At 39.8% G+C, this 13,181-nt stretch overlaps 1 protein-coding gene across 2 annotated transcripts in view; it reads right to left on the bottom strand.

Moving 5' to 3' along the window:
• Window positions 1-1,071: 1,071 nt before the first annotated feature.
• The window catches only part of TEN1 (TEN1 subunit of CST complex), a 29,155-nt gene continuing 17,045 nt past the window's right edge, over window positions 1,072-13,181 (bottom strand). For both annotated transcript variants that reach the window (XM_029600473.1, XM_029600472.1), the window contains exons 2-4: window positions 10,399-10,512; window positions 2,632-2,789; window positions 1,072-2,256 (exon numbers count right to left, since the gene is read on the bottom strand). In XM_029600473.1, coding sequence (XP_029456333.1) covers window positions 2,114-2,256; window positions 2,632-2,789; window positions 10,399-10,487 — 390 coding nt within the window. In that variant the 5' untranslated portion in view covers window positions 10,488-10,512 and the 3' untranslated portion in view covers window positions 1,072-2,113. The remainder of the gene's footprint in view (window positions 2,257-2,631; window positions 2,790-10,398; window positions 10,513-13,181) is intronic.

The following is a 13,181-nucleotide window of genomic DNA, read 5'->3' on the forward strand; positions in this document are numbered from 1 at the left end:
TCTTCCAGTCTCCCAAGGACGTCCTGCAATATTTCACAATCTGCTTGTGCGTTAACAACTTGGAATAATTTCATGTCATCTGCAAATTTGATCACCTCACGACATACATATTGAGAGCCAAATCCTAAGCCTTTTTCTTCAGAAATTAAAACAGTACTTCTGGCGGCTAGGAATCTGTCCACTAGATATTCTTACAGATTCAGATGGAAAATGTCTGCCATCTGCTGTATCAAATAGGGCAAAGATTCTTTTAAAATTTTGAAACTTTCACATCACTATAGTACTTTAGTCCTCTAAGTTAGGTTTTAAAAGCAAACTTGATTATAGTGCACTTGAGTGCTAGCGCCACATATCATCATCACTTGGAGAGTTTGACTATATCCTGACTTCTGCTAATAGATCCATTAAAAGGTCTTTTCCATCTTCATCCACTCATAAGGGATCCAACAGTGTAGTGGGATCTTAACATAGTCTTATCAGGATTGATGAATCCACTGTTTGAACCCATAACAAGAAATTAACTCAAATATGTTTCTTGGAAAATGCTATTTGTCATAGTGGTTACTTCAGCTAGAAAAGTAAGTGAATTCCAAGCGTTAGTTGTTGACCCTCCCTATATGAAGATATTCAAGAACAATAGTACTCAGAACTCACCTGAAATTTAAACCAAAAATCATTTCTCAAGTCCATTTGAAATATCTATAGTACTCCCTACTTATTTCCCAAGGCCACCTTCCAATAAAGCAGAAGAAAGACTGCACACTCTGTAGAAAAGCCATTCTCTTCTATTTAGAAAAGACAAGGTCTCTCATGAAGACTTCCCAATTATTCATTGTTTTTGATACAAACAGACAAGGCTATCTTTTAGGGACGCAGACATTTCTTGGCTGTTTGACTGCATCTAATTTACTATAAAAATATTCAAACGAACCCATCTAAAACAGTAAAGGTTTATAGTGGAGTAGCTACAGTGACTTTTCATCATTCCACTTCCATACCGGACATTGGCAAAGCAGCAATCTGGTCCTCTATTCACAATTTTTACAAAACATTATTGTTTAGACAGCGGTCTTGCACTGTTAGTAGGTTTTTAACTTTATTTAATAATTTTAACAATACAAAAACCAATTTTGACACATGAGTAAAGAAACAATGACAACCCCTTCTCCCCATGGAGCAAAATTAATGCCACAATCTAAGCGTATCAGACACAGTGTGTAGCTATAACAGAAACTGCAAGACAATACATGACATTTGTCAGTGACAGCAATGTCTCCTTTGTCACACAGGCAAAGTCCTATAATCCCAATAGGGTGACCATATTTTGTCATATAACAGCATATTTCATTTAAGGGTAGAGGCAAGCTTTTCTACAAGAGCAATTTCATGCACCTGACTCAACCATCTTTCCAATGAAGGAGGCAATTTCCACAGGAGGGTGATTGTGAATCGTCCAGCATGTATTAAATGATCTGCTAATTTCTTTTGTGAAGTAGTGAGAGTATGATTCCTCCATAGACCCAGCAAGCATAATACAGGTGACAGGGCTATTTCCTTTCCTAGAGTAAGGCGGCATACCCTCAGTACTGATTTCCAGAATGTCCCAATACATTTACAAGTCCACCAACCGTGAACGTAGGAGCCCGAGAGGCCACAACCATGCCAACATAGACACAGCAATTACTAGCACAGAAAAAACTCAAACGTGTAGAAATAAATTATTTTAATTACAGAAAATAACATCTAGGAAAAAGTAAATAATCCAAAAAAATAAAAACCTATACAAATTTTGATTGGATGGAAATGACCAAAGGTGTACATGCTCTTATATATCTATAAATCTTTTTTTGCAATTATTCATGAGTCCAAATATTATCAGAACAAAAAAAAAAATCACAGGTATTCTGGGTCTTGGAATATCACAGTTCACAAACCTCTAATATTACTAGTACAAACAGAAGTCCTGATCTTTGCCAGCGAAGATTATGATTTGAGTTCAGATCTTCCAAACCTGAAATATTTCATAGGATATGCAGTCTTGTTACAAAAAGATATTGTAATAAACGAGAATGTAAGGCCAGTACAAAAGTTCTCTTTAGCAATGAGACATGGTTCACGTTTTGGAGGAGCTGCTCTCTGCCTGCAGTTCTCTGCCCTGAAAGTGCTTCCTCTGTTCTTGAACAGCAAACTCCAACAAGGAGAGGTTGATCCCATCCACACATGTCAGTATGCGAGCTTGTAACATTGGAATGGCCCCTGCAAATATAAAACAAAGATGTGGGTTACAGTCAGATCTCTAGCTCATGTCATGATTGAACCTGACATTTCTCCTTGTAATAGTACGGCAATGTCATGGCAACATTGGCTTGCATTTTTAAACATTCTTGTCAAATTTAATGCGGGGAACCATCCACAGTTAAGGTATCTTCTTGGATGTTGATTGGCCGAGTACTGGAGAGAACAGAAGAATCTCTTTCCCACCATTCCGCTTGTGAACTTGAGCAATTCTTCTATTATCAATCAGCTATCCCTGCAATGCTGGGATAAAAAAGCTGTACCTGCACATAAAAGCTAATTCCTTATTATTTATTTATCATATTAACATCAAAGACATACATAGATAAAGCTTACCTTCGGCATGCTCAATCTCCCCGAGAGCCATGTACATAGATCCAACCTGCGCCTGGAATGGTTCCACGAATTTTGTGCTGATGCAGATCTGATGTTGTGCTGAACCCTGCGGGGCAGTTAATACAGCCTCTGAACGAGACACGTCATAATGGCTCAACCTGAAATGTACAGAATTTAGTAGAGATGGGAGCCACTGGTTCACTGCGTAACAGGGAGTAGCTCTGGTACCCGGGAGCTACTATCAAAATGTCCAAACCACAGGGTCTCTGGAAATGAGGGTGTAGAATGGCCTATTCTTCATTACCTGAAATGTCAATCAACGGTAGGTATGTAAACAAAATGGGGCAGATTTTCAAAGGGTTATGCGCGTAACTTACGCGTGTAACCCCAAAAACCTGTCCCTGCGCGCGCCGAGCCTATTTTGCATAGGCTCAGCGACGCGCGCAAGCCCCGGGACGCGCGTATGTCCCGGGGCTTTGAAAAAGGGGCGGGAAGGGGGCAGGACCGAGGCCTCCGGCACAGTGGCCATGCTGTTGGTTCATGCACCTGCACTTGGCCGGCAGGCATAAATCACAAAATAAAGGTATGTGTGTGTGGGGGGGGGGGGAACGGGGAAAGCCATCGGGGCTCCCCTAGGGCTCGGAGCGAGCAAAGTGCACAAGTGTGCACCCCCTTGCGTGCGCCGACCCCGGATTTTATAACATGCGCGCGGCTGCAGCGCATGTTATAAAATCTACACCCGCGCGCATGTTATAAAATCTGGCCCTATATGTATTTTATCAAAGTATCTTTTTTATAATGCAATTTTACAACTAATTTTTAACAAACAGAGCCTAAATATATTTCTTGGTTTAAGGCAGCCTAACACAGCTGAATTCAGCATTTGCCCTTTCTACATAACCTGCACAAGTTATGTAAGAACATATGCCACATCACACCAATGGTCTATTGAGCCCCGCATCCTGTCTCTGTCACTAAGAAGGAGATCACATCCCTGTTGATTACTCACAATAAGGTGCAATGATCCCCAAGTCTACCTGGCTAATAATTAATGGACTTTTCCTCCAGAAATTTCTCCAAAAACTTTGTTTTAAACTCAGCTTTGCTAGATGCCTCGACCATATCCTCTGGCAACAGATTCCATAGCTCAATTATGCAATGGCTGAAAGTATACTTTCTTAAATTCATTTTAAATTTGCTATCAGTTAGCCGTTCCATGTCCTTTATCATTTTTCTTGCCCATCCGAGTACCCTTTTTAGCTTATGGTGTTTTAAACTCTTTGAAGAGAAATAACTGTCACTTGGCCCTCCATATTTCAAGGCCTCTCATGGGCACTGAACTGCCAGCTGCACTCTGACCTCCTGCAGGGTTCTAGAGAACATAAGATGTGCCATGCTGGGTAACACCAAAGGTCTATTCAGCCCATCATCTTGTTTCTAACAGTGGCCAGTGTGGGTCACTAAGATGTACACAGCACATCCCAAGGCACAGAGCCATTCCTTATTGCTTGCTCCCAGGGGTAAGCGATGGCTTTCCCATGCCTACCTGGCTAATAACAATTTATGGGTTTTTCCTCCAGGAACTTGTCCAAATCCCTTTTAAACCCTATGTTAGGCAGCTTGCCCACATCCTCTTTCAACACACGTGACAGCTTGATTGTGCACAGAGTGAAAAAATTACTTTCTCCGATGTGTTTTAAAGTTGTAGCAAATTTAAAACACATTGGAGAAAGTGTTATGGAGTGCCCTCTATTCTGAACACTATTAGAAAAGGTAAATAACCATTCCCTATTTACTTGTTTCATCACACTCATTTTATTAAACCTCTGTCATCTCTTCTCCAAGCCGAAAAGCATTAATTTGCTCAATCTTTCTTCATAAGGGAGTTGTTTCATCTTTTTATCATTTTTGTTACTTTTCGATACCTTTACTAGTGACACCATATCTTTTTTTTCAGATGGGTGTGGGGAGGGGGTGGCAAAACTGCACACAACACTCGAGGTGTGACTCCTAATACGGAACTCAGGATTGTGAACCTATAATTAGAATTATTTCTCCCTATAATCTAAATGTTTATGCTCCACCTTTCTGGCCCATCAAATGCCCATCCAGTGTGGTTTATCCTATAAGCATCACTTTGTATTTGTATACAGTAAATTTCATCTGCCTTTTAGATGCCCAGTTCTCAAGTCTGGGAGGGTCCTTCTACAGTTCTTCACATCCACTCATGCAACTTTGAATAATTGTGCCACCTGAAAATGTGATCACCTCACTCATGGCTCCCTTTTCTAGATCATTTATGTAAACTATTCCCAATATAGATCAGTAGGTCACTCCACTATTCATTTCTCTCCATTGGGAAAATTGACCAGCTCTCTGTTTCCTATCTTTTAACCAATTGTAGTGGATAGAAGGATGAAGGTTTTTGCCTTGCAATCTGGATCTCACAAGCACACTAAGAAAATAATGACATTGGTCTATGCCTTACGTGAAAATATGGAAAGTGATATTTGTGTGTATAATAAATGCACAAACAGATTCTTATAATAAACAGGTTATATATCAACAAATGAACAAGGGTAAAAAATCTCCCCCCAGCTTACAGGGAAATATATATATACGAAAGGCTAACAAAAAAATGTTGCCATTTTCCTGGATGCGCACCCTCTATCTTGCTAGTCAGTGACTGCAAGTGTTACTTCTTTTGAAGGCTGAAACAGGGCCGAGAACTCCGGGTCTTTGCAGAGTTTGCCATGCTAACTTCTTAGTTCAGTTCTCTCCTCCCATTGTGTGTTAAGGTTTTATGTCTTCAGGATGGCATATGCACCAAACAGGTTTCTTTGTCTAATAGCCCTCCTTGAAATACTGCCAAACTGATAAGAAAAAACTACTGCATGTGTCAGGATAACTCTGAAATGGTGGATTATTTTTTTACTGATTGAAATCACCATGTTGCCCAAGCATTCTCTCTCAGATGTGGGACCATCTAAATCTAAACACATTTTGCTCCTATAAACAAAAGCAATCATATAATAATTCAGATAGAAACACTACTGTAAAACCAATATAAAAGGATCTGTAAATACTGTGTGCAGTTTATATTGTATCTATAATCCATTTCTTAAAAAAGAAGTTTTACCATAAACTAAACCTGGGCAGATGCCAGATGTTTTCAGCTCTCAGCAATAGTAGAGCTACTTGATTCTACTTTTCACTAAATACCAAGGACAAAATTTAACTCCCTAACTACCAGCTGGATCTAAGCGATATTCTTATTCTTTAATTAGGTCTTGTCTCCATCTTGTATCTCTCTGCTTGTGACCTTGGAAGCTTCCAGGCTACTTCTATTAGAGGGGGAGAAGGGAAGGCTGCGGGCTGTAGAGAGAGAGCTGTGGAGGGAGGGCTATCTAACTACTCAGAATCCTGTTATCTTTTCTGGCAGAATATTCAGTACTTTCTAAGTTATATGCTGACCTTTTACTATAATAATGGAGTAAATTTTACAGCAAATTCAAGCCAGCACAAAGCTACATCCTATAATAACTATTTCTCTCTCATAAGGAGCTAAATTAACCTTTCCCATGATACATCAAAGTAACTTCCACAAGACTGTCCCTCTACCGCTAATACACCAATTACCAACCCACAGTAGAACATAGCTTCCTATCCCATGGCCTTTTAATTTTCCGAGGAATCTTTCATGAGAGGCTTTGTCAAATATCTTCTGAAAATCCAGATGCGCTATAAATCCACTAGCTCGCCCTTATCTACATGCTTATTTACACGTTCAAAAATGTTTATAGATCAGTAAAGCATGATGTTCCTTTGCTAAATCCATGTTGGCTCGTCCCTGTTGTCATTTATATCTATACACCCAGTAACTTTGTTTTTAAGAATAACTTCTACTATTTTGCTCAGCACTAATATCGGGCTCACTGGTCTATAGTTTCCCTGATCACACTTGGTGCCCTTTTTAAAAACTGGATTTACACTGGCCATCCTTCAGGCTTCAGACACACTGGCTGATTTTAATAATAAATTACAGATTGCTAGTTGTAGGTCTGCAATTTCATATTTGAGGTATTTTAGAACTCTGGGGTGAATACCATCTGGTCCTGGTAATTTGTCATGTGTTTATCAGATTGCTCTATTACATCTTCCAGTTTCAGTTCCTCCAAATCACTATCTACAAAAATCAGTAGTAGGAGGCAGCTCCACAATGTGGACTCTTTGAAAGCTCCAGCCTTAAAAAAATTGGTAAGGCTATAAGGTGCCACCTGCTTCTTTGTCATTTTTAAGAAGCTTTTTTTCTGCAAAGGATGTGCAGCACTATGAGGCAACACTTCAATTGTCAGCTTTTGAGCTGGCTACACTGCAATGCAGCTTTACAAACATGTTCAATATGTAGCTTATAATTAGTTCCTCACATAAATGCTACAACTAATTCATAAAATAAAATCTCAATGTCCTAATACCAGTTATCCTGTGCCTTTTTCATTGCTTTCAAAGTTAAATTTCACGCTGCCAGAACTAAAATTCAGAATGGTCACATTGTCACCACTGTCTACTATCAGTGCTGCTTATTCTATATACCCATAAAAATAATAAATATAAAAACAGCTTTCAGACCCCACAAATGGAAAATTATCCTTTTTCTCACCAATTTATTAATTCATATGGCAGCAGAGACTATGGCCAGTTGATGCTGATCTTCTCAACAGTCCTGACTTCCAAATGATGTCAGATTTGTGGATGTCCTCCTCTTCCTCCTTGTTCTCTTTCTTGCCTTCTCTACTTGGAAGCCATGTTTTCTTCCATTTTGACATCACATTCACTACCTCTTATGACTGGCCATTTTCTGATTGTTATACACATCATTGGTATATATGATACTGTCTTAAGTTTACCTGTGATTATATTTTACGGTCCTAAATTAGTTGAAGGGTAATACATTCTGCTAAATTAGAAACCTCACAGAAGTGGGTTTTTTTGTTTTTAGTTGGCAGCCTTGGTTAGTTACCATCAAGCCTCATTTTTTTTTATATATAGTTACAAATCTCTTAGAATGTTATGTAAAAGCATGACTATTTGAAACAGCCGTTACATAAGTATTTGTTCAGTTACCATTGGCTGCTTAGCAATTACTGTTTTGATTTCATCTTTAGGATGTTTTGTTTTCTGGTCGTTTCTTTGTTCAATGATTATTTTTTCCTGTATTTTTGTTTTTTATATTTACTTCTGTGTTTGGTTATTGATATTATGTTCACCACCCTTGGGGAGGGGTGTCCGTTTTTCAAACTGATATGAAGCATTCCAGTTGCACCCTTCTGACAGAATACTTGTTAGAGTTCATCAGCCACTAGCTCCTATTTATTTTTGTGTTCAAGATTAGCTTAGAAATGGGAGATGGTATGATTTTATTGTTTGTATGTATTTTTAATGACTACATTATGATAGTATATTATGTAAGGTGCCCCTGGCTTCCTGTGGCAGATTTTCAAGATTCTGCAGCAATTAAGTGACATATTTGCATATTGAAATATAATGTATTTTCTGACCTTATAAAAACCAACAGTCTTTTTTTTTCTGTGCCCAGTTAATTTATTTCATTTTTAGAGGAAAAGGGAGCTTAGTGATTGCTGCTTGGGAGGAAGCAGGGGAAGAGATCTAGGGATGGGGAGAGAGGGGATCTCAGAGGAGGGAAATGAAGAAGAGATGAGACACAAGTGATGGAGGAGGATAAAGCAACAGAGGAAGAAGATGGGAGGAGAAGGAAAGAGGATGGGGGGGGGGGGAATTGAGGAAGAATGATCTATTTACACTACTCCCCATGATATCAATCCTCTCTCTCACTCCTACTCAATAATCCCCTCACTCACACCCACTCTGATTCTCTATGTATTCACACTGCCTAGCCCTCCAATTATTTATTTAGTTATTCAATCTTATATTTTGCTACTTCCAAAGTATTGTTCAGGGAAGATTACATATGACCATTCATAAAAAACATAAATAATCAAAAACATAATGAAACAGACATAAGAACAATAAACAGACATAAAACCACAAGCAAATTACCTCACTCACACTTCACAGCACTTCTGATCCCCCCCACTCCTCCCCTCTCTTGTATCTCCTCCAATCCTTTCACTTGATCCCCCAACATGCTCTCCAGTCCCCCAAATCCACTTTTATCTCCCTCCTGCAATTCCCTTATCTGCAACCCTCAGATCCCCTCTCATTCTTGCCCCCCTGCACTCCCTCAGATCCCCTCACTCACTCGTCTACCCCCTTGCACTTCATTCCCTGTTCCTGCAACCCCTCATGTCCCCTCACTTACTCATGGATCCTTTGCGCTTCTCACTCACTCTTCCAAAAGCCCTCCCCAGCCCACCTCTCACTGACCCTCTCAAACCTCCTCACTCTTGCCCCAATCCCTTCATTCACTCTTCCTTCAGCAGAAATACCCAGGCAGTGCAGCACCTCAAATCGTGTTTGTTATCCTCTTTGGCTGGTGTTAGGTGCTCTGTGTGGCTCAAAGCACAAGTGCTGCAAGTTCAAAAATGACACTTGCAGCCTTGTCAACTATCAGAGAAGACACAGCTTTTGGCACTGAATTGCTGCAGACAAGCCAGGATCATTTCAGGGTGATACATAAGGCTTCTAACTGACAGTGTTGTTCCTGTTGATGCTCTGGCCTTTGGTCTCCAGAAAACACCCATATTTTAAATAAATAACATTTTTGTGCCCTTTCCTGTGGCTGTGGAATAGCAGGAGACCGGAAACCCTTATTATGGGTTTACTATGTTTATTGTATTATTTTCAGCAGTTAATCGCTTTGGGTTGAGCTTTGTTTGAGGAAAAAATAGTCTATAAATATATCCACAACAAAAAAGGAAGCAAAACTCCAAGCCTAAACTAATCCATATACATTAAAAAAAAAAAAGGGTTGTAAACAAAACTAATTTCACAAAAACTGAAATTTCAGACTGTTATGCAAGTTTATAGTTTTTTCATGCTCACTTATAAGTGTTTGAAATAATTTTTTAATGTTTTTCACCTTGTTTTTTTATCTGTGTGCAGTATGAATGGTGTGGTTGTATATTTCATCTTTTTAAATTTTTAATCTGATTAATTTAGATTCTAATAAAGTGAAGTTTTCAATAGATTTAAATATATATTCAGAGAATTGTTTATTGTATTATTTCTTATTTTTTGGATTAAATACATTTTTGTGAAATTGTTTGTTTACAACTCTATTTTTTGTATATATAAATGTAATATAACAAAAACAGTCCTTTCAGACTGTCTCAGGATTTTCTTGCAGCCGTTAGAAACCCTGGCTTGCTCTTGCTTTTTGCAGAGGTTTCTAGAAATGCACAAAGCTACACTCGCATGTCAGGTTGGTTTGGAATTAAAGAAAAGTGGCTGCAAGAGACAAGGTGATCTGCACTGTGTTCTTCTAAACTCTCATTCCATTGCAGAAGCTCTTCCATGTTCTACTCTGATACATTCAACTTTAAGAGACGTGGCAGGCAGTGGCTTAACCACCCTACAATGAATGCCAGATTTCAAAGGCTTAAAGAACCACTAACTATAGCCCCAGCTGTCATCTGATACTATGGCTTGATGCCCAATATAAAGGATTTGGCTCTTTAGACATTAAAATTGCAAAGCAGGAAAATGGACTGCAAGAGAGTGATGGCAAATTGTAATTTTGCAGCCTTGCAACATAACTGCATGAAAGAAAGCTGGTAAGATTCTCACCTGCCAAATGTCCTCACTGATTCCTCCTCCTGAATCAATCTGCAGCTGATTTCCCAAAGAAAGCGATGGACCCCGGCTGCAGGCAGCATTCCTGCAGGACAACTGCTGGAGGATCTACAAATGAAAAGCACTGTGTGTGGGTCAGCAAGTTCTTCCTAGAGCAGCTCCTTTCTTTACTCTACCTCTTAAGTGCAAAAATGTGAAATGATGAATATAGTCTGGGTGGGCATCCCCAACTCCCACCAGCAGGCAGCTGTAAGATGCTGACCATTTTAAGAATTTTAGAATAAAAAGTAATTCTATTCTTAATTCCACAGGGGTTACGTGCAGGCATCCATTTGTTTTCACACATTTATTATTTTCCATGCAGTGAAATTTTTCCTCACTGCCAATTTAAATGTATTCTCTTCATGGTTGTCAGACTGGAGTGAACCAACCAGGGCCTGGCCGATTCATGTTTCAGGCCTGCTGTTTTGGAAGGCTCCTTTAGGCTGTAGGCACCGCACAGCTCCCTGCAAGTTTGAGCGACGTGAGTGCCTGTATCCTCGCACTGTCTTGTGAGAACAAATCTTCAGAAAACTCTGCAGCGCACGCAGAAGGTTGCAAATGGAGTAGCTTATTGTGAGTACAGAGAGAGGCTGGCTGGGGGGCATTGGAGGTATGAGATAGGTTGGGGGAAGTCAAGGCTGAGTGGGGAGGCAGATTAAGGGGAGAGAGTTTGAAAGGGGTTGAGGCTGACTGGCTGCCTGAGGGGGGATGGGGAGGCTGAAGGAGGTTGAGACTGGCTGTGCGGGTGCGGATGAGATTGAAAAGGGGGTCAAGGCTGGCTGAGGGGGATGGGGATGGGGAGATTGATGGAGGTGAAGGCTGGCTCTCTAGGGGACCAGGGTGGGGGCAGGTGCGGGAAGAAGAAAAGGTCCAGCCGCAGTTGCCAGCCTCCACTAACACTGCTGCCGTTCCCATCCAGGCTTGAATGTGCTGATAGCCTGGGCGGCAACGGCAGCAGTGGAAGATAGCCTGCCTCTCGCTCGGTGAAGGAAGAGGGGGGAAGAGCAGCGGGAGACCAGTAGAAAGCAACACATCTGCCGCTGCTTTGCGACACACCGGTTGAGAAGCGCTGTGTTAGAAGGCCAAACGCTACATAAAAAGATGAGGAGCTGACCGAGATGCTCACATGATTACTGTGGCAAAACTCCATCCATGGGAGTAAGGATACCCAGTTGTCCTGGGGTTAATTTGCATACACTTTTAGGAAAGCTCTGAGAGACTGATTTGTATGCTCGGTTTGCCCATTGCTCTGTGGGCAATAGGCCAACGTGAAGTCCAAGCTAATCTCAAATTTCTTACACAGGATTTTCCAGAAACAGGCCGTAAACTGTACTCTCTGATCTAAGAGAATGTGGAGAGGAAGGCCATGCAGCTGGAAGATATGCTGGACAAGACTGGCCAATTCCGGGGCAGGTGGAAGACCAGGGAGAAATATGAAATAGGCCATCTTTGAAAAATGATCCACCACCACTGCGGTGGCAAATCTGGAAGTTCCAGGGTAACTGTCCAAGCAAAGTGTACAACAGGTGATACCTTAGCAAGTCACTGATCATTTTATTAGTTTATTGGGGGATTTTTTGTATACAGACATTCATGTGTAGATATCACATCGGTTCACAGTAATGGACAAATGCCAATTAAAACATTTGCAATTCAAAATTTAAAAGGAAATTATAAAAACAATATCAAAGTATTATAAAATTAGCTAAAATTAAATATTAAAACTTAAATTAAAATTATTAAGACAGAAAGACTAAAAGAAATCAGAATGAGTTATTGGAAGGCTTGATAAAACAGCCATGTTTTTACTCCTTTCTTAAAAACTTTAATGTTAGATTCCATCCTAAGGTCTTGCGGCAGGGAGTTCCACAATCGGGGCCCAGCTATCGATAGTGCTCTTTCACTTACTGTATTTAGATGCGCAGCTTTTACTGATGGAATTGGAAGCAGCCCAGTATTGGTTGTTCTTGAGGGGATATGGAAATGAAATGATGCTGTAAACAATTCAACTTTGTCGTTATAAAGTGATTTATGAATTAAAGAAAGAGCCTTGTGTTGAATTCTGTAACCAATGGGTAACCAGTGAAGATCTTTCAAGATGGGTTAATATGATCAGCTTTTTTTTGGGGTTACTCAAGAGTCTAGCGGCAGAGTTTTGAAGTAGTTGAAGAGGTCTTATAGAATAAGCAAGTAGGCCTAAAAGGAGAGCGTTACAATAGTCAAACTTGGAAAAGACAAGGGCTTGTAAAACAGTTCTAAAATCATTCAGGTGTAATAGAGGTTTTAGCCTCTTTAAGACATCTTTGATTATACTATTTACCCATATTTTGAGATTCACTTCACAGTCCAGGATGATTATAAGAACTGAAGAGGGGGGAGCTTGATTTAGATTTGTTAAATATGCAAATTAGATTACATTACATTAAGGTCTAGTAGAAGGTGGTTATTCATAAAACACTTTTCACAGTGGGGTGTCTATTTATTTTTTATTTTATTTATTTAACATTTTTATATACCGACCTTCATGAAAGAAATTCATATCAGATCGGTTTACAAATAACATGTGGGGAATAACAAAGTCAACCATATAACAAGAAATGAAAGTTACATATAACAAGGGGTATTAACCTGGAGGGCTAGGATAGCTGGAGCGATAGAAGGCATAACTGAACAAATTAGATAATACAATAATATGATGAGAAGAGGCATAAGTGTATGGGCTACACTTGTCAGAG

This window comes from Rhinatrema bivittatum, chromosome 4 (genome assembly GCF_901001135.1).
Source record: "Rhinatrema bivittatum chromosome 4, aRhiBiv1.1, whole genome shotgun sequence".
Lineage (NCBI taxonomy): Eukaryota > Metazoa > Chordata > Amphibia > Gymnophiona > Rhinatrematidae > Rhinatrema > Rhinatrema bivittatum.